The following is a 21,051-nucleotide window of genomic DNA, read 5'->3' on the forward strand; positions in this document are numbered from 1 at the left end:
ATCTTACTCTCGCTGTTACCAACACCCTAACACCCTGTCATCAAAACCTGGCTACAGTAACATGTCTTCAAATGATTATTCAACTCTTATCCTACCAGACACCAAGCACAGCAACGTCCCCTCTTTAGCCTTCCCTCAGGCAAGTTATAAAATATTTCTGAGCAAGAGGGAAGTGGAAATATGAGAGCTGTGGGTTACAGCTAAAAAGGGACATTGAAGAACCAGTTGTAAAAAAAACCCAAACAAACAAACAGGTAAATTGACTTAACTTCTTTTTAGAATCCATGTTATTTGAACATATAGTCCAGCAGTTTTAAGACAAAAGACTGCAAAAAGATGAGCTAACTCCTTATGTTAAGTTTTCAGTACTGCAGAAAATTGGAGTTTTGATCAAATGATTCAAGAAATTTCATTTCTGTGAAAAGTCTTTTTCTTTCTTCCAGATTAAAGAAATTTCTGTTTTGAAATTAGCAACCCAGAATAGCTACAAATCAAATATTGTCTGTCATCTGAGTGCAGCTGAGAATGCACAAGGCCTCTCATGCTCAAGCTTGTGATTCTGGTTCCTGGCAGGAAAACAATGGCCAATCTTACAATCCTAAAAAATGGAGAATAATGTTAAATTTGCTACTCTTTCCCTGATCAATTTCTTCTTTTCCCCGGGAAAACTTAAAATTTTAAAAAAGTCTCAAAATTCACTGTTCTAGATTTCACAGAGGTGCGTTACAGTGTTGAGTAGGGTGAACAAAACAAAAAAAGAAAAACACTATTTCTAAATTAAACTGGAAACTGGAATAATTACAATAAACCAGGCTTGAAAATATTTGATAAGCCTTCTTTGCAGTCTCATCAGATAAGTTAGAAAAGCAGAAAAAAAAAACACTTTCCCTCTTATATCTGACGATTTCCATACTGTTCTTATTCACTCCTACTGAGTGAATCATATGGGCCCAGTGATGTGTAGCAGCGCTGCAAGCAGAGAAAGATCTAACCACAAGTAGCAGCTCAGAAACTGCATTTCAGCTGTTTCAGTCTTGTAACAAAGTTAGCAGTAAAACAAACTTCTGTCAACAGTACAAAGAAAAATAATGCTCAAATAGCCCATAATACTTAAAAAGGGACCAGTAAGGAAAAATGTTAGTTACTGCTATAAGCACTTCAAATAACTATGCTTTGGTCTGCCAGAATTTCACATCGGTGCAGAAAAATTTTGCAGAATCACCTCAAACACCAGACTAAGCAACAAACAGTAAATACCTTCTGAGAAAAAACAGCACAGTAAAAGAAAAAGTCAACTAAATTTTGTTATTATTCCTGAAGTGTTATGATATTAGATGTGGAAATTGAGGCACTGAAGAGAAGTTACTAGCCCATATTCATAGAATCATAGAATTAGTGAGGTTGGAAGGAACCTTTAAGATCATCAAGTCCAACCATTAACCTACCCTGATAAAAACACCACCACTTCTAAACCATGTCCCTAAGCACCTCATCTACCCTTTTCTTAAACACCTCCAGGGATGGTGAATCCACCACCTCTCTGGGCAGCTTATTCCAGTGTTCAATAACCCTTTCAGTGAAAAAATGCTTCCTAATATCCAATCTAAACCTGCCCTGACATAACTTGAACCCATTTCCTCTCGTCCTATCACTGACTTAATGGATGAGGGAAAAGCTGTGGATGTTATCTACGTGGATTTTTGCAAAGCTTTTGACACCGTTTCCACAGCATTCTCCTGGAGAAACTGGCTGCTCATGGCCTGGACAGGTATACTCTTCGCTGGGTAAAAGCTGGCTGGATGGCCGTGCCCAGAGAGCGATGGTGAATGGAGTTAAATCCAGTTGGTGTTCGGTCACAAGTGGTGTCCCCCAGGGCTTGGTGCTGGGACCTGTTCTCTTTAATATCTTTATCAATGATCTGGATGAGGGGATTGAATACACCCTCAGTAAGTTTGCAGATGACACTAAGCTAGGCGGGAGTGTTGATCTGCTTGAGAGTAGGATGGGTCTACAGAGGGATCTGGACAGGCTGGACGAATGGGCCGGCGCCAATGGTATGAGGTTCAACAAGGCCAAGTGCTGGGTCCTACACTTGGGTCACAACAACCCCATGCAGCGCTACAGGATTGGGGCGGAGTAGCTCGAAAGCTGCCCGGCAGAAAAGGACCTGGGGGTGTTGGTGGACAGCCAGCTGAATATGAGCCAGCAGCATGCCCAGGTGGCCAAGAAGGCCAACAGCATCCTAGCCTGTATCAGGAATAGTGTGGTCAGCAGGACTAGGAAAGTGATCGTCCCCCTGTACTCGGCACTGGTGAGGCCCCACCTCAAATACTGTGTTCAGTTTTGGGCCCCTCACTACAAGAAGGACATTGAGGTGTTTGTTGGATCGTGTCCAGAGAAGGGCAGCGAAGCTAGTGAGGGGTCTGGAGGACAAGTCTTATGAGGAACAACTGAGAAAACTGGGGTTGTTTAGCCTGGAGAAAAGGAGGCTGAGGGGAGACCTTATTGCTCTCTACAAGTACCTGAAAGCAGGTTGTAGAGAGGTGGGGGCTGACCTCTTCTCCCTGGTGACAAGTGATAGGACGAGAGGAAGTGGGTTCAAGTTATGTCAGGGGAGGTTTAGATTGGATATTAGGAAACATTTTTTCACTGAAAGGGTTATTAAACATTTGAATAGGCTGTCCGGGGAGCTGGTGGATTCGCCATCCCTGGAGGTGTTTAAAAAAAGGGTAGACATAGTATTTAGGGACATGGTTTAGAAGTGGTTTTGTCAGGGTAGGTTAATGGTTGGACTTGATGATCTTAAAGGTCCCTTCCAACCTCATCAATTCTATGATTTATGATTCTATGTGGCCTCACCAGGGCAGAGCAGAGGGGGAAGATGACCTCCTTCGACCTGCTGGCCACACTCTTCTTGATGCACCCCAGGATGCCATTTGCCTTCTTGGCCACCAGGGCACATTGCTGGCTCACGGTCATCGTATTGTCCAACAGGACTCCCAGGTCCCTTTCCACAGAGCTGCTTTCCAGCAAGTCAGCTGCAACTACATGTATCAGCTTCCTATCTTGAACTCTGCTGCTAATCAGGCATTAAAAAAAAATAAAAATTGAAGTTTAACATTACTCCATTCCTTACCTTCCACTTGGTCCTGATCTTCTTTTCTGCTGTAAGAAAATGACAGAAAGAAACATGATGCCTACTCCAGCACACTGGGGAAAACATAGTTTTAAAAGAGAGAACAATATGGCTAGCCTTTTCAGAACACTGTCTTGTAAAAATCTAACATCTTTCCCACCCTGCTCTCTCTGACCCATTGCCCTGCCCCTACCCCCTACTGTCTGGAAATCTAAGATCCTGCCTCTGCATTGTTGTATTTCAACTACACTAAGTAATAAGTTCTTATAACCTTCTGTAGGAATAGTACTGTTGCACACATCATAAAAAAGCAGACATTGAGAACAAGAACTGCCCAGTATCAGAATATGTCAGAGCTAAAATGAAGTTTTTGGCATCCAGGTCTCTGTCCTTAAGATTTTGTTGGTTTTGATATACAAATAGGGCAAGTATATAAAAACCTGGACATTTAAGCAATTAAAAGATGACAGGTGGCATTGATACTCACTGCTGGGCTCCGCTAACCTAATCCAGCAGTGTAAGCAACCATTCTGATGCGACCTGGTTTAACTAGAGGTGACTGCTTATTTTTTCAGAGGTCTCTTTTCAGATCTGCAATATTCCCCTTTTTCTAGCAAGCCTGCTGATACTGCCATAGCAGATACTGCTATCTGCAGGCTTGCTTGTAAAAGAGGAAGTGCAGCTGAAAGCGCAGCTGAGAAGAGTAAATTTTACTCTGTGACCCTGTCAAGCCTGCTGACAGCAGTATCAGCTGTGGTATTATCAGCTGCACTTTTCACAAGCTCATGTAACATACACACAACAAATCTCAGTCCAATTCTCAGCTTAAAGCAACCACATCATGAAAATCTGTCATCACAGCTGTCCCTTTTATTAAGGGCAGTTTCAAAGCCTATCTAATCATGAACTCGCTTTTGAATCCCCAAGATTCAAGGAGTCGTAATCAAGGGATTATGGAGTAACATTAAAACACTGATATGTTCAGCAGAGCTAGCTAACATGTGATGTTAATTCAGGAGCCGCATCAACTGCAAGAAACTTTGTCACACTGTAGTAGTTTGTGCTGAACGTTTTCCAAAGCATTAAATTCTTAGGTTTAATGATCAATTGATGTTTAAAGAATTAAAGACACTGTTGCCAGGCTCTCCAGTGTTCTTTCTAATATGAAAAGTAAACTGAGGCATAAGGAACATCCCCACACCTATCAAACCTGAAAATCCCAACATCTGGAGGCCAAAAAGCTGATGTTATTATATTATCAAAATAAACCCAAATGCTTATTTCTCTTTCATTCTATTCGTGTACTCTGCTGCGTACACAAAATTGAGGAGAACTAGAATGGAAGGACTTACATGCTTGTGTCTTGTACCAAGTCAGGCAGATGTTCTCTGTTGTAGTAGCTATAGCACTGGTCACATACACGAGACAGATTTTCTCTGCAAGCTTCTACTGCCATTTTCTTGGTGGAGCAAGAGCTGCACACCAGCCTGCCACAGCGCCTGCAGTGATGGCGCCTGTTAAACTAAGCAAGAGAGGCCATGGATGAGCAACTGAAAGAATTTACTGAAGTCCCCTCCTATATCAGCCTCTACTCACGAGTAAACTTACTCCATTTGAAGAGAGCAAACAGCATGCATAATAAGGCTTTTCAGAATTATACAATGATTGATTGACTCTCACCGTTACAATTCCTTTCTAGAGAGGGCATGGCAAAGGAAAAACACAACAAACAAACCAACCCAAAACCCAGAAGCAGGTATTTAAAACGTTTGCTGCAGTCTTGGACTTTCCACTATTTAAATTGTCCCAATTTTGATCACAGCACTATTTAGATCATCTTTGGGAAGTTAGAAGCTGTAGAGTATCTTTCTGACACCTTCTTCTTAGTACTTTCTAAATTCAAAAGCAATAGATACTTTGAGAAAACAGTACTGTTTCTCAGCAATAGAAGATAACAGACTGCCAGCACACCTGCAAAACTCAAAGTTAATCTTTTCCCTTAAAGCACCAATGCAGTTGCTCAAGTAGTCTATGAAGGTTTGTACCTCATTTTTGCACCTTACCATAGTAAAGCGTTCAGTTTTGCAAACCATGCATATCGTTTCAGTGTCGTCAGGTATCCATTGCTGCTTTGGTGGTGGCTTCTCAGGAGGCACAAATTCTTGAGGAAACAAATTCTGCTGCAGACTTCTGTCTCTGGGACTTCCAGATATGGTGCCACCTTAAAAAGAGCCAAGCCAAGAACAACATGGAACAGGATTTAAGCTGTTTAATGGTCTTGAATATCAGAAACCACTACAGACTCACTGAGGCTGAGAGATCTTTCTGGCTCACAAGACGACTACCATTACCTTTCAACCAGGCATGGCAGAATAACATTGTGTAAGGAACACATATGCTTTAATCTGAGACGATAAACTTATAGTAACTCAATACTGATAAGCAAGAGTACATACTTATTAATAGAATTTTACCATAACAATTAGAGAAGTATAACACAACTTGTCAACATCTCTTCTTGTATCGCAAGCAGAGACTTCAAGGAGGAAGAAAAAGAATACCCCAGTATATGGATACCAAAAAGCGATATAGCATAAAATGTAATCTTATGGATACCCAATGTTGACATTCCTGAAAATTTTAAATTTTTGGCCATTGGGATCTTTGACCTTGCCAATAAAATACTCATTGGATCAAGCTTGCAGTATTAGATAGGCTTTCAGTTTATATAAAGATAGGCTTTTAGTTTATATAATGTAAGCCAGTTACACTACAGGCTAATTAAAAAGTTCCACATGTCATTAGTCCTGCAAGCCACCTTCTGTGTACATAAATACTAAAAGAAAAAAGAAAAAATCTCCATTCCAATAAAGTTAATTCATGCTCATCCAAGCAGATACTGGATTGCAAAGGAACATTAGAAGACAATGCATTCAAGTTTTGTAACAACATACAGATGTTAAGCTGACCATTATGAGAAAAACTGAAGAGCAACACAACCCAATCCAAGATGCTGCTGTCACTTCATGTAGGCAGAGCAAGAAGAGTCTTCAGTTCAGGACACAGAACCAGAGAACAGTTCAGACACCCTAAACTGTAGATCAGGATATCACTGTGCAGCTCAAGTTCAGGCCCATCACGTGTTGAGAATCACCGGCCTTGGAGGTCTGAGGGTATCCTTTGCTAGTCATTCCCTGAGAGCACAGACTGTGCATCTCTCACCATATATATATCCTCCAAAGAGCATTAGATGCTGAATAGAACCTATAGAAGGATGGGTGGCTGGTTTTAAGCCACAGATATTCTTCAGTTGTTTTGGCTTAAATTATTTTTTTTTCTATTTATGTTTGAGGACTATGAGTGGAGCCTTGCAGATAACACAAGGTGAGCTATTTCCCTCAGGTCACAAGAGGGATCCTAGAAAAAAATAAGTTCAAGGACCAAAAGCATGATGAAAAAAAATACAATGTGGACGAGATTTCTATTGCAAAACCAAAGTTAAGATCCAGAAGAAAAAAGTTACTGGGTAAAGAACAGCAAGACAGGGACAAGTACCACAACGATGGGCTTCCAGACAAACTCTGCCTATATACCCAGAGAGTACAGAAGTCAAGACACAAAGATTAACCTGCAGCACCATTTATCCACTAGCAACCTAGCTGTGGCAAAGACCTAACTTCTCTTTTCCTGCAGACATAGTCCTGTTTCCTGTGGTCTGTTCAAGGCTTGTTTTTCTGTGTAGTGTTTTAAAACAGAAAGGTTTTGTGCTGATTTTTCAGACATTTTGTAAATACCTACCGAAAATCAAAACCAAGCCATACATTTCTTGTTCCCAGTTAAGTTTTCTTTTAATTGGGCCCAAAGCACCCAACTGTAGAGACCTACAAACCCAAGTTAAATGTGACCCAAGTTACTATTAAACAGTGGGACGCACATACATAGGGGATAAAACAAATAAGAACAGGTTGAAAGAAAATGGCATCGAGGTCTTAACCTTACCACTAAAGCTGACAGGAGATAGTTCTGATGATCCCAATTTAGACAACGCTTCACACTCCAATACCTGATTGAGACTTTCGTGGATGCGTACCAGAGAATCTAAGACAATGCGAAGAAGAAAAAAAAAAAAAAAAAAAAAATCAGAGAAAAATACTGGCGATACAGCTACCTGTTTTTATGAAGATTAGAAGAACCTATTCACAGGCGTATGTAAGCATGCCAGTACAAAATGAGACTCACTACGTAATTACAAATTACTATGTTTGCATTAAAATTAGCCCACAACAATTCATGCAAAACTATATAAAATTCAATGACCTAAAACACAGAGAAAGGGATCCTTACCAAAGCAATGGACGACTAATAGTCAAAGAATAATGGAGCAGAGAATAAATATCAAATGTGAAAACAATTAGTTGACACAAGATGCTCACAGCAAATGTTAGATGCTTCACATCACAGTGGAAGGAACACACTTTCAAAGTTATAGGTCATTTGGCAGGAAAAGATAGGTAAGTCTGATGCTTTTATGTTAAAAAGAGCTGCATCTTTAAATCATAAAAAGAAAGTCAGCATTTGGAAACTGGCATAAAGCAAGTTGGTACAATATATGTAAGTATAAATAGATAGAGATAGGTACACACACCATGTGCTTTTAATACAGTGAAACAAAAGCACTGGACTTGATCTGCAGCACCCTCTGCTGTTCCAGTTCTAAAACCCTGAACAGAGAGAGCCAAATGCAGAAGAATCACAGACAACATGGATGAGAAGGGATTGGCAAACCGGAAAGGAGAACCGTGCTGAGAATGTTACATAGAACTACAAGTTTAAAAGTAATTTATGTGAAAAAAGGAACAGGGCTCTGGTAGTAGGAAAGACTATGGAAGATTAAATCCCCATTTGATTTGGGAGAAGATGCAGCTGGCTTTAGAACTGATTTTAGAACTACTTAAGTCATCAGTGACTGCGTTAAACAGGAATGAAATAAATTTGAACAATATTATATAAGAAAAGATACCCCAAAAAGAAGAAACAGAGGAAAGTCTGAGAAACTTTGGAAGCTGTCGGTCCTTGAGAACATCTATTTACAAGAAAGGCAAAGACTTTAAGAACATGTTCTGGGCTAGAGAGAGACTGGATGCACACACCTCAATGTTATGGCACAACTGGCAAAATGATTATGGGGGGAAATTCGTCCTTCTTTCCCAAGTTAAAAACGGCATTCTCACCTGATCTCTTTTCTTTTAATGTGAAAGGGAAGTTGAGAGCTTTTTCTGCATACTTGGAGAGCAAATTGTCAATGTCTTCTACAGTAAAACCAATTTCCTGTCCAGTTAAGAGTTGGTGCAGTGTCTGCACAGCGACAGCTACCCAGTCCACCTTCATATTCATGAGGAGCTGTTCCAGCATGAGCAGTGGCCTGGAGGAGAGGTGGAAGTAGTTAACACGGGATAGCTCAGGCAGAGTCAGCAGCACCTGAGACACGAGAAAAAAAAGTATATGTTAAAATTATACACCTTCAAATCTATGTTTCTGTGAGATTAAAGACAAGACACTAGCGCAGTAGCTTATGCAGAGAATGGAGTAACAGAGAGGCCAAAAAACAGAGGTAGGAATTCTCAGACCTATTCCTACTTCTATTACAGAATTACTGAGAGGATTTGCAGAAATTACTTAGCTTTCACTTTCCCATTCTATAAAACACTGCCTCACTTCAGAGACAGTTGAAGAGTGGAAAGCATTTTGTGACCCTGTGACAAATATGTTGTAGCAGGGTAGAGCACATCTTCTTACCAAAATAGACTTATAAAAATAACGTTAGCCCAATCCTTATCTTTTCATTATTTGAGGAAACATTGAGAGGTCAAAATAAGAGCAATTCTTCTAAAGACAGACAATTAGCACAGACACTTTCTACATTAAATCATGTCTTCAAAAGGAAGTAGTACAGAAACAGGAAGCCCAGCAAAATACTGTTGTGGCACACTCTGGAGTGAACTGCTACTTTTAGTCCTACAACAAAATATACATTACAAAAAGCACTGTATTTTGTTTACATATAATGGACTTGACTAAGGCAATCTACTGGTTTAATGTATTTATTCCCAGGCTGAGCACAGAACCTGGATTATTCTGTCAAGGCAACGGCCAACCAAAAGAGTGATGCTGTCTACTTTTGGAAGGCACCTGGGAGAAACATGCCATGTAAGTGTCAAAGACGCTATACAGGTGAGAGTATTGTTTGTATTACTACACAGGAAGGACACCTGGTGTTTCTAACACAGAATAAGTTGAGGATGCTTTCTTTTTCACTGGGACAAAGATACCAACTGTCCTGATAAACACTGCAATTTGATTTTATCCCCACCCCCCTCCTTTTAGTCTGTGCATTCCTCCACTCCCTACAGCTCAAACACAAGACTGTTCTGTTCATATTGGGGGCTACAACGACCTCATAATATAGGAACTGCAAAGATGGAGAAGAGAAGTTTTAAGCCATCTCTAACCTTCCTTTGGATCCTGGGGCTCAGGATCTGAGATGTGATATGGTGAGAATGCTCTGGTAAAATCTACAGACTTTATACATAATGCGTGTATTATAAAATTACTTATATAAATCTATATTGGCCTTCATCCCACAGTGCAGGAGTTTTACTCACCTTTGATCCCATATACAGTGCCTGGATTTCATTACGGCGTGCTGTTGTCAGATTTGCATAGAAGTGACCCGTGAGGTAATCAGCCAAGAAGTGAGAGGCTGCCAAGTTTGGATGCTGGTCAAGGGACTGTTCACTGATGGCAAGGCAAATGCCAGGGTCTTCAATTCTTTGTAAAAGCTACAAATACAAACAAAATACAGTGAATCCCTGCTACATTCCTGGAAAGTAGCCTTTATAACGGGCAGTCCATGACAGATTATTGCCCTACAACAGTACAGCAAGCAAATTAACTTGCGCAAGTGTCTTACATATATAAGGATGATTTAAATAATCCATTTATAGACTACTCATTGCCTATTTGCTCCATTTATTAAAATATTTTAAAAATTAAAGCAAGCAAAAAATTAAGCCAGGAATAGAAAAAAAGCTACAGTGATGAGAAGGCTCCACTTCGCTTCCAGAATATTTTCAAAGCTACGTAATGTGAAAGAGCCTGCACTTTATTTTATGATCTCTGTTATAAGGAACAGCTCTATAATTATTAGAACCAGAAGAATTCACACTTCACTAATTTTGGCACCAAAGCACAACTGACCAATTCCTGCTACTAGTTTTGCTTCTGTTTCTTGTGTTTAAGCAGAACAGAAATGCTTCATTATGATTTTAAAATAAAAGGGGCCTTGTATTTCCATGTAAGTGACATCTATGCTAGTACGTCAAACAACTAGATTGCCAAGCTGGATTTTCACTTAAGCGGAACACGGGAGAGACAGGATCCTGAAAGCATATCTAAGCAAATAGCATCTCATAAGGAAGGAACCAATAAGGCCATGAAAATGCACACGAAGAAGGCAAACAAAACAGTTCTCAGCTTATTTGACCTACGGATGTAAGGCTGAAAGAGTCCTGCTGTTACCTGCGATGCTTTTTCCATGTCTCCCATCTCCAGTAAGTGAAGAAGGTGCTCACGGTGAAGGTTGATCAAGTCTTCTCTTGGGACAGGATACAAGTGCCCCCATTCCTCACACAATTCATAATCCTAAAGAATTAAAAAAAAAAAAAAAAAGGAAAAAACTAAAAAATAAAAAGGACAAACTCTACTCCTTCTCATACAGCTGTTTCTCCCAAAGTTCTTAACTTCTGTAGTTTAGACTCCTCTCCCACATACAAAAAGTAAATAATTACACTGACAATGGGAAGATGATAACAGTCAATTTTGTCAGTCACCGCCTGCATTGAGAATACCTTCTCATCTCACAGTAAGCAAGTTGGCTTTTTAGCGAGACACTTTTAAAGCCAGATCTACAGTATTAGTACTTCTATAATAATCAAGCCTGTATTATGCCAAAAGCCATGCTATTAAAGTCTACAAAATTCTAAAAGAGAAGAACAGGTTGTTTCTCAGAGTTAGAATTATAATTTAAATTTAAGGATTATTAGCTACATGTAAATCTTGACAGTAAACAGATCTGTATTTGTTTCTGTAGCACAGAACTGCGTAAAGAAATCCTTCCTCCCAAGGTAATCTCCATTGATCAGTATTTTAAGATACTATTTCAACAAATTTATCTATTCAAAGATTAATGCATTCTAGTTCAACAACATTCACGTAATGATGCCCAACCTTTGCATTCAGAATGATATTCATGACGGCCTGGGGGTCATCAGTGCAGGCTTTTTTCAGATCTTGCCAGTCATTCCACAACGGTTCATTTTGCACATTCAAAATCTGAAAAAGTTAATATTTAGGGTTACATGAATTTTAAAAGCTTTATCTACAACAATCATTAAGTCTAAGAGAACAGGTGAGCTGGTAACATCAAGAGTTGCTTCATACAAAGAAAAAAGTCAAGAAGGAGACTCATGTATATCACTAGCCCTCTTCTGGGATAACACAATGCACTTGCGCTCCAAAAAAAGACTACACAATTTTCTCAGAGGTATAAGTCTACAATGCACGTTTGTAAGGGAAGGTTTTTCAAAGACTAGATGGCAATTATTATGAATGAAAAAGTACATGTATACTGCAGACATTGCTGGCACTAACAGAGAGACAACTGAGCTAACTGTCAGTTAGCAGAACCATTACCCGACAGAGCTCAGCAGGGATTTATGACTCCTTTTTTTGCTCCATTTGGCTTTTCAGTTGATGTTGAACTCCAGGCCAGCTAGTCTGACTTAACTTGAGTATCTGCAGTTAGAAGAACTGACTGCAATACAGACATGCTTATTGTACACCATGCCTACCTGATACATCTGCACTACTAGAGGTTCTAGTGTTTGTACAGAATGGAAAAAACATACTTTGCAAAAAAGCAGCCTCACACAAACGTGCGTCTAAATCATGTTTACAGACCTGAATGCTAATAGGAGAGTGGGAAAGTTATGAAGAATGGAAGCAGAGCGTTAACTGGATACTAAAGCACTGAAAATACATGAGCAATTTTGGCTGAAAGACTTGAAAAGCTTTTATGATCAAAAAAGAACCAAGGGCTAAAGCTGTTTCAAAGGACAAGTCTATTTGCTCTCTGCTGCCTATTTCATCTCACTTTGTACCTTTTGATAAACCTGAAGTTCTTTCTTCCTGCTCCGCAGACTGGCTTTTAGTTCATCAGTTATGCCCAATTCAGAAATGCAATAAGCTAAGATTTCCAAACAGGCATCGAGGGGCCATTTGTCCAGATAGCGCAAGGCCAGCCTACTCCTCAATGTTGCATTTTTTACTGGGAACAAGTATTGCCAACCATCCTTATCTGTGGAGGAAACAAACCACTAGTTTGAAAGACAGTTTCTATAATTTGGAAAATAAAAAAATCCTCATCTGGATCGCATCACCAGAAAAAACAGTACAGAGCTGAAAAATCTGTATTAGATTTATCCCAAGTGTCAGATTCTTGGGAAGTAATCAAAGTTAGCATGGGACATTTACTATCTTTATACTCCAAAAGGCACCTCCTTCCACAGGATACATCACCCATGTATGACAATGACACTGCTGTAAGAGATGTTCCATTAACAGTACTTAGTTCTTCATATAAAAATAACACCACAGATTCATTCCAGTTCTCTTGTACTAAATTAGTCAGGATTTATATATTTGCAAAACAGAAACTACAACATCAGAGAAAGCAAATCTAGGATGAAGGAAGGGATCTATTTCTGTCTTTGTAGTGGCCCAAGGACCACTACCTTAGTTTCCATCTCTAGCCTGCATTTTTCCTAAAAAAAAAAAAGAAAAAAAGAAAAAGATCACAGGGAAAAAAGCCTGACTTAATCCTTCTTACCTTCAGCAGTTGCACAGCTCAGCACAGCATCCTTCACATCGACCAGCTCCTCCACATCCTGACTGTACAGATCTAAGACCTTCAGAGCTCTGTCCCAATCCTTTGCAGCAAGAGCTTGTTCAAAGACTCGCATTAATACCTTAACAGCTGTGGTGGAATGCAATCCCAGGAGAACCAGAGATATGTATGTCTTGCCAGAGAAGACAGTAGCCAAACTGCTACCTTCCTCTTGATGATGCTGAAGTGGCTCAAACATAGTAATAAGAAATCGTTCCAATATTGGGAACTCCTTCAACAATGCTTCACACTCCCGGGAAATCTGTTCCAAACCTAAGGGCACCTCCCGTTTGCCCCGAAATTCCATCCAAGATAAACTTGACTTGGGAATTTTCTGTATATTAGATGCACTTAGACATGCCACTGTGGCCATTAGCTTCGACTGAGACTTTAGGAAGTCCAGGGAGGAGGCAGTGAGTGTGTGCTGGCTCAAGTCATTTACAGAGGACGGATCCTGAGTGGAGACATCCTCAGAGATCACTGCAGAATTGTGAATACGTATTTCAACATCTGGCAGGCAGTGGTAGGCACACTGGTGTGCTAAGTTGCTGATGTTTGTCAGAAGAGACTTTGCCTGGCTGCTTTGCCTTGCACTGCACAAGGACAGTGGTTCACAGCAACAGTTAACAATAACTTGCTGCACATTCAAGTTCAACTTTTCTTTAGCTAAGAGAGAAGAAAGCCTGCAGGATTGAAAACAAAACCAGCTTACCCAACACATGCAAAAGGTACTTTACAATTACATATTTTCATAAATCTTCCAAATGTTTTGTGAACACAAGCCCCCTAATATTCTTCAAAGGTACATACAGGGGAAGAGTACATATCCTACGTTTACCCAATATGAAAAAAAAAAAAAAAAGTATATGGCACAACATCGGTAACTTGGAGCTTATGCTGCCATTCCTTTAAAGAAAAGGAACTTACTCCTCAAACATTGACTTTTACCTAAATGCAACATGCTAAAATGGTTCACTATTAGTGCGCACTTTTTTAAGAGCTACTTCGCCAAATCAGACACTTTCCACGCCAGCCTAATTTCATAATTTGTGATGGAAGGACCTTAGATTATCCAGTTCATCTGCCGACCAGGGCAAGAGCTATGCCCAGCTATATTCTTAAGCAGCTGTACTGGTCTATTTTATTTTATTACATTGCTAAGCTGCAAGTCTACTGCTCTGAACTGTCACACATTCCATTAAAAAAATCCACATAAATGCACTTTCTCTTCACAACAGACAGTAATTGTTAAAAATAAGGAGCCACAGTTTTCCCTATCAAAAATCTTCAGGTTGGTAGAGAGGCCACTGACTAAGTTCTTCCCCGCACACCAATCCTTGCAGCATTAAGTGATCGGCTGGTGGGACACAGCAGGCTGTACCTACTACCTGTGCTAAGTAGCCAGAGAAGAATTCAGTCATGGCTAAGGTCCAAAGTCACCAACATCAAAATAACCTAGAGAAGTATAATCTGAAAAGCACCAACCTGTCAGGATGAACCTGTCTCTCAAACACAAGCTGGGAGAGCAGCTGAGATGGACTTTGCTGTAACAGTATGAAAGGGTTCCCCACTTTCACTTCTGCAGATATATCTTTAAAAAAAAAAAAACAACAACACAGAACATTTATATAATACAAACACATTAGCTGAATACATCAACCAAGTTTCCGGAACACTAATTTTAAGAGCCTGAGTCTGAAACCTCTTTGACTAAATTCACAAAGGACCACATTCAGATTATTGTGGTAAAATCCAGAGTAAATTGCAAGGTATTTGTGACTATGATATGCCTCTCAAACTTGACACCACTGGCTCACGTTTTACTGGTCCTATTACTAAAACAGGCAGACTGGAGAGTCTTTAGCCTTTAAGTGAAATCTAGGCTCAGTTTAGCAACTCTACTTCAAACTCACCAAAACATGTATTTGTGGTGAGAAACAGAAACTGTGCAGTATTGGTTTCTGGACATAGCTTAGTGAGTCCGTGGCCTATACAAGTCAAAGAGAGCAAAGGCAGAGGGAAGTCACAGATGTACAACGCCTTTGTATCCCCTACTGAGTTATGCTGAGTAACTGTGAACAGATTCTCATAAGTTTACCTTTTCCTTTTCTCTTCCAGTACAATAAAATTTCCCCAAAACTCACTCAGTCCTTAAATACTGTGCATTTTTTTGGCTTTGGCAGTTAGTCAATGAGGAATGAATCATGTCCATAGAGAAGTTATGGTTGGCATGGTAGTGACCTGAGCTGAACCAGCATGTCTGAAAACAGATCTTTGCCCTTTTTTCTTATCCTCTTGGGGAGGTATTCTCTGAAATCAATACTGTGGTATTTTATATTAGTACAGCTCATTAGCGTCAACTTCAAAAAACAGACAAGTGTTTTTTCTCCTATCACAGTGAATGGTTCTGTTCTTCTGACAGCTTTATGTGCTGATGGTGCACTTCTCATGGACCGCCATTATCTGCTGATTCTATGAAACAATTCTGCCTGGTTGCCTCTGCACAGCCTTCTACACAGTCTGCTCTTACCCCTGTGGAGCAGCAAGGCACTGGTTGCCTCTAAGGGATCTGAAAAGTGCACTGCGTGCTGATCCATTGGATGCAAAAAACAATCTTGCCTTACAGGGTAGTGATCAGGATTTTGTAGGTCAGGAGTTGTTTGTTTTGTCTAAACAAACTGAAGACTCTGGGTCAGTAGCTAGCATTGCTGTTCTTGTTTTCCTACTCCCACGAGCTATTTTTATCTTAGCTGTCCGTAGCCTAGGTGTTAATAAATAAAATTTTAAAAGCAGTGCAATAATCAGTTGAAATCAAAAGAACTGACTATGCACAGGTAGTTTGCATGTTTGGGAAAGGAACCATTTTTGCACAATTACTTTCCAGAATCAGGCCACTCTACAGAGTCTGGGTATCTTCACCTAGGCTAGATTTTCCAGCAGAAAGCCCTCACCTAGCTCTGCATTCAGGCTTCGTAACACAACAGCAGCCAGCGTAGTGACGTAGTCAAAGAAGGCCTTCACAAAGTTTGTCTGCATGCTGCTGCTCTCTGGCATGGCTTGGACATGTTGGTCAAGAGTCCTCAGCAAGAGCTGTGTTTGATTCCAAACCAGGTGCTTCTCCAGCTCTGCAGGTTTCAGAGAGGCCTGATCCACCAAGGTGCCAAGCAGGGTCCCTTTAGAGTCTGGTTTAAAAGAACAGACATAGATCCAAGATTCAAATAAGTATTAAATGCCAAAAAGGAAGAAGGAGGGAAAAAGAAAGAAAAAAGAGAAAGAGAGGGAAATACTTTAGCCTAATTTCCTCTCTGCAATTACAGATTTCAGTCTAGGCATAATAACTTTATTGAAAGCAAGAAAAATTTTCACAGCAGAATAAATTAATAGTTTACCTTAATTGGTAACCATGCCTCTGACAAGTTAGAAATATATTAAGGCAGGCCTAAAAATATATCTAGTTGCATGTCATTAACACAAACTTATTCTAAAACACAGATGTTGACCAGTCTTTGTGCTCCGTAACATTTAGCCATTACAGTGCTCCTAAATTTTTGCTCATTAAACATACCAATACTTTTAATTATTTTAGAAATTTGGTGAATGGAGGAAAACAAAACATAATAAAACATCCCAGTGCTATATAATGAAGAAAGCTCTGAATAAAAGGCAACTGTGGAAGACTTCTTCAGAAAAAGATAAGACTTTTTGTGAAGCGCTATGAAAATTAGAAGGTATTATGTTATGATGGTTTTACAAGTTTATCTCTTTTTTGTTAAAAAAAAACCCAACAAACCAACAGTAAGGGTATACCTAATTGTCTATAAGCTGTCAGGTTAAAATAAACTTAAAGAACTCCTTGTTAGGACTGAAGAAAAATAGGGGAAATAATCTCAATTATACTCACTGGTATTTTCCTTTCTTCACAATTTTAGCAAGTTCACAATTTTAGCTTTGAAAATAAATGCTCAGAATATCAGAATTTCACATAAACTGTACACTTTGCATTTATAATTTCAAAAATACGTATTTAGGCATATGTCAAAGAGCATTACTACTAGATTTATAGTTGTCCGGATAGGCTAAAACAAAAATTTAGATCCGTTTGTCAGTCTTCATGATCACAAAAATAACTCACCCACAGGACGTTCAACATATGCCAGTGCTTTCAGGATTTGATCCAGATTTTGTGATAAAACAATTTCATTAGTAATACTTTCTTCAGTCAAGGCAGGGTAGCAAGCTTGCAGAAGGTCTACAATACTGCATCGAAAATTACTTCCTATTTTCTCATCTGAGACCTCTACAAAGGAGAAAGAAACAGCAACTATAACAAAGACAGAAATATTTTTCCACAGAAAAGGGTCCACAGAAACAGAACTATGTGATAACCAACCACTCTGCCAAATTCAAAGTGCTTCAGTTTATTCAGACTTGAGCTTGCCTGCCCCCCTTTTTGTTTTAAACACTAAGCTAAAAAAATGGAAAGTTCAAATTTTCCATTGCAACAGAAGGCAAAAGTTTGATTTAAGCACACATTTCAATGGAAAAATCTTATCAGCAAAGCATACTACCTGGCTTGGATTGCCCTTGCGATGTGCAGGAATAGTTGAGAATTTTACTTATTTGCTGGAGAACTGCTGGGAAACCCTTTACACCTTCAGAGTGCAATAAAACACAGTCAGGTCGGTGGCCTGGAAAAGTCATTGCACAAAGGGGGACAAAATAAAAGTTCGGAGTGGAAAAAGGAGAAACTAACATGAAAGTACAAAATGAGATTTAATTAAGACTTGGAATTTAGCACAAACAATCCAGCATCGAGAGAAATTTTCTGCTCCCAGGTCCATATTGATTAACACAAATATCAAAAGCCTACCCCGAGTTTCAAGGCTGTTGTACAGTTTTCTCTCTGCTGTCTCCAAAAGCTGTTTGCATGTCTTCCAAAGATGGCACTGAGTACAAGCTAGGTCAAATGCTGCCATTGCTGAAGGACTGAGGTCCTCAAGGACTTCCCGTAGAGGATCAGTATGCTCCAGTTGGATGTTGCCGATCCAAAAGTTTTCTTGGAGAGTAGGGGCAAGACTTCCAGAAGTTGCAAGCAATTTATCAGTAACATCCGAGATGGAATAAAATACCATACCTACATATGTCAGCAAAACACACAATCACTAATTAAACAGCATATTTATCTTAGATCATGTCATGGATAATTATTCTCTAATCTGTTAGGAAAATAATTCAATAGGTGGCCTGCTTCATGGACCAATTACTGCAGAATGGATAAAACTAATTTGGCATCAACAGCAAATTTCAGCACTCTTAGTCTCCTTCTAAGTTAAAGAACCACTACTTACTCTTCTGAAGAATTCTTGTACTCATTAAGACTGTATTCAAACTGCTTTCTCCTGTTTTCCACTTCTCCCTCACCTTTTATGACAAGAATTAAAAAAATCCCAGTCCTTACCAGCTGCTGCTGCATTCCCAATAGCTTGGAGCGTTGAACGGCCACTGCCAGATTTCCTGATGCCACCAGTACCATCTGATGCTTGATTCTCAATATTGTGCTCCACTCTTGCCATTTCTTGTACCGCCTCTTGGTAGCGCTCCATGAAAACCAATTCACCATAGCACGGTGAAGTATCCAGGTTAAACATCAAAGCCACCTTCCAAAAATAACAACAGATGTAATTACAGAGCATGTCAAAAGAAGTTTTCAAAGGCAAAAGAGTTTTGGGGGTTTTTAGAGGAGATAAGGGAACAAAAAAACATTCCCACAGGCACAGCAGGCTGAAATGGTGGGGATTTTTGTAGGGACTTTTAAGAGCCTGAAAAACAGGACCTTAAAGACATTTTTCAACTGTTTTCATAAAGCTCAGCTATTATTTGCTGCAAGGCTAGAGTTGAATTAATTTGTCAACCACACTTTTCAGAAAGACTCTGCATGATTTCAGTACACTATGTAACAAGAGAAACCTATCAAGTTGGGCCTTGAAAGCAAACTATTTTAAACAAATTCTTATTCAGCTAGGAATATCTTCTAGAAATTTAAACACTGAGTAGATAAGCACAGCTGTGCAAGTTCTTACTATCAAATCAACATCAGAAAACAAACCAAAGCTGAATTCTTTATCATCAGTGATACTGAAATTCAAAGTAACAAAGCAAAACAAGTGCTTCTTTTGGCCCTGTAAGTAGGGAAAAGATGAAGTGGCATGCTTGACATCAAACAGAACTAATGAGTTAAGCAGTAACCTGCTGCTAATACAATGCTTATGATATTAACTGCTCCAATATCACTATCTGAGACTTGCCAGGTCACTACTTTTTGCAGAGGATCCAATCACTGATGCACCTCAAGATGTTTTTTCAGAGCACCAGCCCAAAAACCACATAGGGAAAAGTATGCACAGCTGTGAGGGAGCAAAGAACTACAAACATGCAGATTGTGAATTTCTGCCTGTTCTCAGCACCATGAATTTAGGCTCAAAACATACCTCCTTCAAATAAATGCAATCACCACTTTGGCTCTGCTTTGAGTAAGGAATACACTTGCATGTTTCTGCGGAGTTTACAAGTGCCAGAGCATTATGGTTTTGATGCACCGACTAAAGTAACAGCTCAGATGCTGCTTCCTCATGAAGCTTCAGATGAGCTCTTCATGTTCTTCATTCAGCTGAAACACTGAGCTTGGCCAGCTCTCATTAAACATTTTCATGCCTTGAGAACCCAGGTTTAGAGAAAGCATTTTTATATACCAAGTTAAAAAAGAAAACAAACAGCATCCTTGGGATATTGGTTTGGAATATCTTTGTTTCTTTCACTTTCTTTTACTTCTGAAGTGACCCCTTCACTTGGGATACAGATGCTTCAACCCTATGCTTACTAATGCAGAAGGATCAGGAATTTGATCAGCTATCACAACCACAAATATCAATACAAAATCAGATTTTTACTTGCACAAAATACATGCAACTCATTTACCTGATGGGCTTCTACGAAGTTTCCTCTCAAAACACAAGAAACTAATAGTGATTCTGGTGGGGAAAGCATCATAGGAATGAGAGGGTTTGGCTGCTGTGGTCTCACCCTGCTTTCCAAATCACTTGAGCTAGACACATTACTGGTACTTCCCTCTGCAAGACAACAGAATTAATCCGTATACTATTACGGAAAAAACATTTCACCAGGTAACAGTCAACCATCAGGTAATAGTACTTCACATATTTAACACAAAAATATAGGAGCAGAGTCACAAGGAAGTTTTTGGGTAAAGAGGTCAACATAAACATCTTGTTAAAAATTCTCATAGTATTTCACTATTTGGTCAGAATTTTCAGTTTGGATCTCATCCACATGTAACACTGTTTAGTGGCTACATATTGTGGATGTGATGCTAGGGCACTGGTTCAATATAGATAAAGGAAGAATTCCTAAGTATTGGACCTATTAAATCAATTTAGCATGCCTAAGCATGTTTTAGGTTACATAACTACCAGTCTATTAGCTTTTTTGATGGTCTGCACATCACTACATTGCATACTGCTTCCTACAAGCCCAAATTATCAAGAAAAATTTAATTTTCTTATTACAGAAGAACTTATTACTATTCCAATTAGAAAAAAGTCAGCCAAAAATGGGAGCTCTGAGAAGTGAAAAGTTCTAATTCTATCCCACATAGAGCAGTAATTCACATTAACTAGACAAGCAAATACCTTATCATGCACATTGACAAGGCAAAGAAATACTACTTTCGTGTCTTAATACCTGAAGTACTGGTGCTTAGCTCACTACTTGTACTTTCTAATGATGGACTGGAAGTTCCTTCTTTCCCATCTAAAACAGAAACAATCAAAACCAGCACATTAAATGCACTGTTTCTAGACAAGGTAATTAAAACTTACTGCAAATAACAGATCAG

The 21,051-nt window shown here is 39.4% G+C and overlaps 1 protein-coding gene across 1 annotated transcript in view; it reads right to left on the reverse strand.

The window, feature by feature from the left end:
- The window catches only part of ZFYVE26 (zinc finger FYVE-type containing 26), a 49,518-nt gene that overhangs the window by 12,402 nt on the left and 16,065 nt on the right, over positions 1-21,051 (reverse strand). The window contains exons 12-29 of the mRNA XM_082485301.1: positions 20,898-20,966; positions 20,115-20,266; positions 18,598-18,796; positions 18,010-18,273; positions 17,708-17,827; positions 17,272-17,436; positions 16,091-16,321; positions 14,625-14,730; positions 13,083-13,822; positions 12,355-12,551; positions 11,423-11,527; positions 10,715-10,837; positions 9,799-9,975; positions 8,368-8,614; positions 7,136-7,234; positions 5,200-5,357; positions 4,489-4,658; positions 3,137-3,165 (exon numbers count right to left, since the gene is read on the reverse strand). Coding sequence (XP_082341427.1) covers positions 3,137-3,165; positions 4,489-4,658; positions 5,200-5,357; positions 7,136-7,234; positions 8,368-8,614; positions 9,799-9,975; positions 10,715-10,837; positions 11,423-11,527; positions 12,355-12,551; positions 13,083-13,822; positions 14,625-14,730; positions 16,091-16,321; positions 17,272-17,436; positions 17,708-17,827; positions 18,010-18,273; positions 18,598-18,796; positions 20,115-20,266; positions 20,898-20,966 — 3,351 coding nt within the window. The remainder of the gene's footprint in view (positions 1-3,136; positions 3,166-4,488; positions 4,659-5,199; positions 5,358-7,135; positions 7,235-8,367; positions 8,615-9,798; positions 9,976-10,714; positions 10,838-11,422; positions 11,528-12,354; positions 12,552-13,082; positions 13,823-14,624; positions 14,731-16,090; positions 16,322-17,271; positions 17,437-17,707; positions 17,828-18,009; positions 18,274-18,597; positions 18,797-20,114; positions 20,267-20,897; positions 20,967-21,051) is intronic.

Source organism: Vanellus vanellus (genome assembly GCF_965231255.1).
Source record: "Vanellus vanellus genome assembly, chromosome: 6".
Taxonomy (NCBI): Eukaryota; Metazoa; Chordata; class Aves; order Charadriiformes; family Charadriidae; genus Vanellus; species Vanellus vanellus.